General features: G+C 33.7%; 1 protein-coding gene and 1 pseudogene across 1 annotated transcript; one reads left to right on the forward strand and one right to left on the reverse strand.

Moving 5' to 3' along the window:
- Positions 1-4,224: 4,224 nt before the first annotated feature.
- On the reverse strand, positions 4,225-5,172 carry LOC124921797 (oligopeptide transporter 4-like). The gene has a single exon (XM_047462498.1). The coding sequence runs from the start codon at positions 5,161-5,163 to the stop codon at positions 4,645-4,647; it is 519 nt and encodes a 172-aa protein (XP_047318454.1). The 5' UTR covers positions 5,164-5,172; the 3' UTR covers positions 4,225-4,644.
- Positions 5,173-5,649: 477 nt separating this feature from the next.
- On the forward strand, positions 5,650-6,907 carry LOC124933756 (annotated as a pseudogene).
- The last annotated feature ends 941 nt before the right edge of the window (positions 6,908-7,848 follow it).

Here is a 7,848-nt window from a genome sequence, read left to right on the forward strand (position 1 = left end):
GTTATTCTAAAAAATGAATATCACTAGAAGTTACAAATTTTTGCGAATCCATTTCATTTATTATATAACCATTTTTTATTAAGAGGTTATTCCAAAAAAAATACTTTTTTTTTACCTAGGTTTAAATTTACATATTTAAGGTTGAATATTTGCTTAATAAAGACAACCAAATGTTCGCATATAGCTATAACCAACATCTTTGTTGGTAAGTAAAAAAAATGGTGTTGCCAATTGAGAACACTATTATGTAACTTATTAATGAGATGAGTAGCCAATAATAGAGAAAATGACGAAAATTCAATAGGCAATTTTGATTGAAGTATTATCGATCTTCCCATTTGAGTAAGGTGTTTATGTTCACACTCCACAACTCCAATTTATTGTGGAGTGTAAGCACATTAGGTTTGATGTTGAATACCAAAATGAGAAAAAAGTTCAAAATATTTTGAATTAATAAATTCAGATCCATTATCACTATGAATAATCTTAACATATTTTTCATATTGAACTTTAATCTTATTAATAAATTATTTAATTATACTAAAAATCATTGTTTTATCATAAAGCAAAAAAGTCCATGTAGTTCTACTATAATCTTCTACAATGGATAATATATATGGAGTATCAATAATTTAAGACTCTTTGCAAGGTCCCCATAAATCAATGTGAATTAATTCAAAAATTGAGTTAGTTTTGGATTGACTAATATAAAATGGTGATCTAGTCATTTTAGATAGAGGGCAAACTTCACAATGTCTAAGTTTATGTTTTATATTTAGGAAGATTTTTTTGTAAAACCTTATGAGAATGATGGCCTAGTCTTTGATGCAATATATTAATGAACTTGAACTGAAAATAAAAACTTTTTATTGATAATAGTCATAAACTGCTCATTACAAAGTTCACAAAATGAAAGTTTTTCATTTGCATTAATAAAAGTTGTCATACTACATTGCTTAAAAAAGAAGGATTAGTATTTGTATTGACAAAAGGATTACCATTGAAATCATCTAGATCATTTTTAAAATAGTACAAATTGTTCACCTAATCCCTTTTCCTAATATTAAATCTTTCTCAAGATCCCGCAAAACACAATATGTTGAAGAAAAAGAACATTTAATGTTATCTAATTATAGTAATTATGCAACATATATAAGATTGTATTTAAAATTTGAATAAAGCATGACATTTTTGAGGTGCAAATATTTGTTTAAAATAATTGTACCTATTTCTTTAATTTTATTTTTACTGCCATTTGGTAAAAATAATTATAATGCTTTAGCAATGGTATGTATACTATACATAAGTTTTCTATTATTGCAAATATGAGCACTAACTCCAAAATCAAAAATCCAAGTTATATTAAAATTGTTAACATGATTAAGATTAATACTAGAATTTAATGCAATGTTAGAATGTTTACCTGTTTGAAATTTCTAGTTGTTTCTTCCATTTTCTTTCATATATTTAATGAAACCTCGGAACAACTTAAAATCATCAACAATTACATTGTTGGGGTTGTTGTTGACATCATACGGAGTGTTGACAACATTCACAAATTTTTTCTTCCTTTAATCTTTTAGTTGCTTAAACCATTTAGGACAATCAATAAATTTGAAACAACATTCTTGAATATGCCCCTTCATTCCACAATGTTATTTAACATAACGAAAAGCCTCAAACGACGTTAAATTTTTACCACGTGGATATTTATTTTATATTTTTTTAACATATTTTTTACATTTCAAACAGACCTTCTCTTTCTATTTAATATATAAAATTAAATAAATAAAAAATTTCTTCTTACTCTCTTCTCTCTTTATCGTCCCCCAATCTAACCCACCATCATCTTCATCCCCTCTCTTCACTAGCAGGCGACCCACCATCATCTTTATCCCCTTTCTTTCACCAGCAGACAACACCGCTGCAACCAATTCAATCGCATTCAAAAACTCAACAAACGAATCTCAATCTTCAGAGAATGTCGTAGACTGTTTTTTCTATTCCTTTTTTAACTTGATCATTCCTAGACTTTGATATTGTTGTTAGGCCTAATAATAAAGGTTTGTTTCGTGATCTGACCATCGGATGGATCAGTTTTGATCAAACAATATAATATCTGTAATAAACCTCGTTTATCTGCGATTGAACTCTGTGATTGAGGATCTAACTAAATAAAATTCCAAAACTCTAGCTGAAGCGATTTTGGAACTAGTTTTTCCTTTACGAAGAACAATCAGAAACAAGGACAAACATGTGACATATCACATTTAACTTATCAACTCCAACTTTGATTATAATCAAAACTAGAATCTCAGTTTCATTTTCAAAATTCTAACCATTACAGGTGATATATCATATTTAACCGCTAAAAACTCATTATTCTGATCTGCCTAGTGAAATTGGAAATTGCAGGCAAGTTATTCAAATAAAATCCAGAATTTTGTACTCTCGATGTTTCATATTGAATATATAACATATTGCTTTGACATCAATTGAGAAAAACATAGAGTGAAATTCGGAGAGAGACGGTGAAGTGGGTCTGAAAAATAGTGGATGAGATTTTGGAGATTGAGATTTGGAATGAGAAGAATATGGATAGTGAAGTAGGAGAGAAAAGAGAATTTTTATTTATTTATTTATTAAATGTAAAGAAAAAGTCTGTTTGAAATAAAAAAAAAGTTTAAACAAAATATAAAATAAATATTTACGTGGATAAAAACTTAACTCCATTTGAGACATTCCGTTATGTTAAATAATTTTGACACATTTTAACAAATTTATATACATAAATAAAATTTTACAACTTTGTAAATAAATTTAATACATATTTCCAACTTTATAAATAAAATTGACATTTTTTCAATAATTATACATACTCACAAATTCTAAGGAAAGAATCATGGGAAAAGGCAATTAAGGAAATTAAGGAAATAAGATATTGCATCATGATGATGTCATCATGATGATGTCTACATATTCCAATATCTTAAATTGCAACATTTCATACTAATATTCTTTCCATATTAGCCAGTGTAGTGTCAGACTTGAGATTTTGAAGCCTAAGGCGAGCACAAAACTTGGTGTCCTCAAAACTTAATATTCATACATATCTTTTTTATCGATTTAAATATAATAGTATTTGTAACATTAATTCTAGAAATAAAATATCATTAAAACAATATGTCATAAATAAATACTAAAAAAACAAAGAAGATCCAAACAAAATATAAAATTCATGTTCCGAACTAGTACATAGTCACTTGAATATTACTCGTCTCGCATTTTTTGAAGTGAAAATATTGATCAAGTTTGCATAATCAACTTTCTCAATAATTTTTTTCTCGGCTTCCTACTTGGCTTTGAATTAAAGCATCTTCCTTTTGTGTTTTCTTTCTTTTTTCTACCCCAGACAATTGTTTTCTTATAGGAGGCATGCTTGATAAAACTCTAAATGTTAATCTGCATTAAAAATTTATAGATTAACCAGCATTTTATGAATCTATGATTAACCACAATGTTGCACTTCCGCTATGCAATAATGCACCATTCCACCAGACAAGTCCTCAACAACCAAAAATAATCAAGTAAATCGAACCAAAATCTCACCGAAATCGGAAGAAGAACTCTAGTGGGCAGTGGCACAGTGCCGAGAAACAAGGCTGGAACGAGCGAAAAAGGCCCAAGAGCTCGGGGAAGGAGACTACCGAGTTTTCTGCTACGATTCAGACAAGCTGGAGGATCGACGACGAGCTTGGGGTTTGGGGGAAATGTTTCCTTTTCTTTTTCCTGAATGCTTGTTCTTATTATTTTTTTTTCTTTTTCCTTGATTTTGTTGATAAATGGGAATCATGCGACTCTTTTCTCCAAGTAAGATAATGTTTTTTATTTTTATTTTTTTGGATACAAATTAAGTTAGGGCTTATCATTGATAGGTTATCAATTATTATTTATGAGCTTTTTAAAAATAAGCTCATGAACATATCATTATAATTTTTTTTTTAAAGATTTTAGTGCCTCAAAAATATTTGGGCCTAAGGCAATTGCCTCACTTATTACACAGCAGGTCCTGGCCTGATACTAGCTATGTTTTAACCGGATTTCGAATTTTCACAACCGAATCATTATAAAAAGAAATCATTAGCGTACTGGACAACCATCTGCGATGATCCCCTTGTCCATTGGACATGTCGCCAAACTGCAATGCTCTCCGGCTGTCCCCCACCATTTCAACTCCCTGTTCTCCGACTCGAGTGTAAAATAAAGAAAAACCGCCATAAAAGCCAATCCCGCATCCAAGGCAGCCGACAAGATATAGTTATACCTCTGCCACCATTTCTTCCTATATCGAAACACGAAAAAGTTGAAAATCGTCCCCACCAAAATCCACGAATTGTAGTTTAAAGTAGTGGCAGGTGGCATATGTCCGGTCGCCCCAAACAAAACCGGGAGGTTAATGAGTGGAATCCACGTTTGTTTAGGAAATGCCTTATGTAGAAGCCAAACCAAAATCGGTCCAACAGCTCCTCCAAGGAAGAACCAGTTCATTCCACTATAGTTCCCTAAACTACCGAATATCCGTTTGGGTCCTACCAGCCCCCAGATTATTGAGGCGTCGAAAAACACACGATCCTCCGGGCAGGTCTAGGGGCTGTTGGGTGGGAGAATATCGTCTTGACATATGTTTTCCACGGTGTACAAAAGCCACATGGCGACTGTTATGTTAATTATTCCGGCTATAATGGTTCCTATGAATTGAACCAAGAACATAGATCTAGGTGGGATCTTCATGTAATGACCTAGTTTGAAGTCGCTTAGGAAAGATACGGCTTGAGCCATGCTCATGTAACCGTATACTTTGAAACACACGTTGGCGATTAGTCTCCCCGGGTATATGAGTCCCATTATGTACTCTGTTAATATGTTCAATCCAGGTGTATGGTTATTTGTCGCGGTTATGATGCTGATTGGAAGGGTGAAAAAGAAGGCGATCACGCATGCAAACACCAATCCCCACCATGGCATTTGAACTTCGTTTTTCAAGAAGATGCATAAGATGATATAAATGGAAAACGTTACCCCCAACAATAAGTAGAACCACCACGATGGTATGTCTTTGTACTTTCTCATTGATCTCGTGCGTATGTCCTCCTTTTCAACCATAATAGATGCTTAGAATCTTTGGTATATCTCCATGCATGAGTTAACAAAACATTAATTAATTCTTCGATCTGAGTTATTATATATAGAATTTAGTATTATCAAATTAATCAACCTCCCGTAGAACAATGTAAAAATAATAATTAACGATATAATTAGTTATAAGAGTGATTAGTTAATTTGGTTAATTAGTTAGTATTAAACTCCTATATAAAGAAAATATGTAATTGTTTTGAATAACAACTTTCATTAATACAATTTCAGTTTACACTTCTTCTTCAAGATTTTAACATGGTATCAGAGCTTCAAGGTTAAAAATCTTGGAGAGTTTTCGCTGCCTCTATTGGTGGCCGGAGAAGCCACTGGTAGAAGGTTTATTGTATTATTACTATTGAAGAAGAAGTGAAATAAATGAAAGATGAATTAGTTGAATGCACATAATTGAGAGATTTTCTATTGTTGAAGATATGGGTCATGATGCAATCAAGAATGCCGACGTTAGTAAGTCAGATTAACTGGGTTCTTGTTGACATTGATAATAGAGACGATACAATCAAGAATGGTGACAAAAAGATAGAGAAGAAATAAGTTCGCAAGTGTAGCGAAAAAGATCAAGATCAAGACGAGGGGAGAAGAGTAAATGGTGACTCTAAAATGGAAGAAGGAGATATACGAGATTCAAATGTTGATGGCATATTTGTTTTGAGAGATAATGAAACTATTAGCAAAAATAATGACGAATAAGATCAAGATGAGATTCTACTGTTGTTCCTGAAATAAAAGTAAAATTGGAATCGAAACCAAGTAGTAGCCATGACAGAAGTTTTTCACTCCCCTCAATCTTCATCCCCTTCTTCATTACTGTGCGCTCCCTCTTCTTCCACTGTCATCAACAATGAAGTGGAGAGTTGAAGAGATGGAAAAAATGGGCCATAATATCTGCAAATCAGAAAAAGCATGTGTTATTGGAGAAACCGGTGGCTCTTAACACGGCGGAGCTTGACAAGATTCTTGAAGCCTGCGAATCGAATGGCGTACAGTATATGGATTCCACGATGTGGATGCATCATCCGAGAACGATGAAGATGAACGGATTTCTCTCCGATCTAGATCGATTCGGCCAAATCAAATCGATTCATAGTATATTCACTTACAAAGGCAATTCCGGGTTTCTAAAGAACGACATCCGAGTTCAACCTGACCTTGATTCTCTCGGTGTACTTGGAGATGCCGGCTGATATTGTATTCGCGCGATTCTTTGGTGTATGAACTACGATCTCCCGAAGAAGGTAACCGCTATTCCAGATCGGAATTCAACGAATTAGGCGTTCTGTTATCTTGTTCTGCTTCGTTGACTTGGGGAGATGGGAGATCAACTACATTCTACTGCTCTTTTCTTGCTAATCATGCGATGGATATTAGGGTTTTAGGAAGTAAAGGAGATTTACGTGTTCATGATTTTGTAATACCGTTTGAGGAGAAAGGAGCATCGTTCTATACAGTTTCTGGTTCGAATTGGTCCAATTTGTCTCTGGGATGGGAATCGATGCCGAGTGAGTGCATTGTGGAGACGAATCTTCCTCAAGAAGCTTTAATAGCGAGGGAATTCTCTAGGTTGGTTTCTAATATCATATTTGAGGGTTCGAAGCCGGAGATGAAGTGGGTGAACATTAGTAGGAAAACGCAGCTTGTGATTAATGCGGCGAAGATGTTGTTGGAGAGAGCGGTTTCGCGGCTATTGAATTGATTGAAGTCGTGGATAAAGATTCTCTCGCGATCACCGAAAGAAATAGATTTGTCGACATAATTCGTCAATACCATAAGAATGCTAAATTGTCTTTTTTTGAAGAAAAGAAAAACTAAAGCTGGAAAGGTTGAAAACTGACAACTAATGAAGAAAAGACCATTCATAATGATTATTGTGGATTGGACTAACAAAGATTGAGATATCTAATCGGGTAGTTCGAAAGAAAATTTGAAGCTTTCTGAATTGGGCTTGCTCGGCTGTCAATGTTGGGTAGCTGAAAAAAATGGAGTTTGCTGAAGTGGGCTTGCTCGGCTGTCTATGTTGGGTAGCTGGAAAAAATGGAGTTTGTTGAAGTGGGCTTGCTCGGCTGTCTATGTTCGGTATCTGAAAAAAATGGAGCTTGCTGAATTGGTTTACTCGGCTGTCTAAATTGGATAGCTAAAAAAATGAAGCTCGCTGAATTGGGCTTGCTGAAGAAAATGGCTGCATGATCGTAGCTTGATGTTTCATCGACTTGTTTTGTCAAGGTGAAACTTTGCTTTTACTACGTTTCTCCTTTAGAGGAGGATGTAAAAATAATAATTAACGATATAATTAGTTATAAGGGTGATTAGTTAGTATTAAACTCCTATATAAAGAAAATATGTAATTATTTTTGAATAACAACTTTCATTAATACAATTTCAGTTTACACTTCTTCTTCAAGATTTTAACAAACAAGGCGACATGGGTGACTGTAGATGCAATGGTAGTGAAGTCGAAACCATAAGCAAGTGCAAAAAACATACTTAAATGTATTCTCCCCTGGTCCTGGTACTTGACCATGCCTATTTCGAACTTGTCGTTCACAATCTTGGATATGTTATACCTCTGGCCTCCAGAAGTGAAAAGGTGGGCGGAGAAAATGGGGAGTGTTTGGGCAGAGTATAATAAGTTGAGGC

This window comes from Impatiens glandulifera, chromosome 1, assembly GCF_907164915.1.
Source record: "Impatiens glandulifera chromosome 1, dImpGla2.1, whole genome shotgun sequence".
NCBI classification, from domain to species: Eukaryota; Viridiplantae; Streptophyta; class Magnoliopsida; order Ericales; family Balsaminaceae; genus Impatiens; species Impatiens glandulifera.

Excerpts from the sequence above, each read along its gene's own strand:
- LOC124921797 (XM_047462498.1), bottom strand. The coding sequence starts at position 5,163 with ATGGTTGAAAAGGAGGACATACGCACGAGATCAATGAGAAAGTACAAA.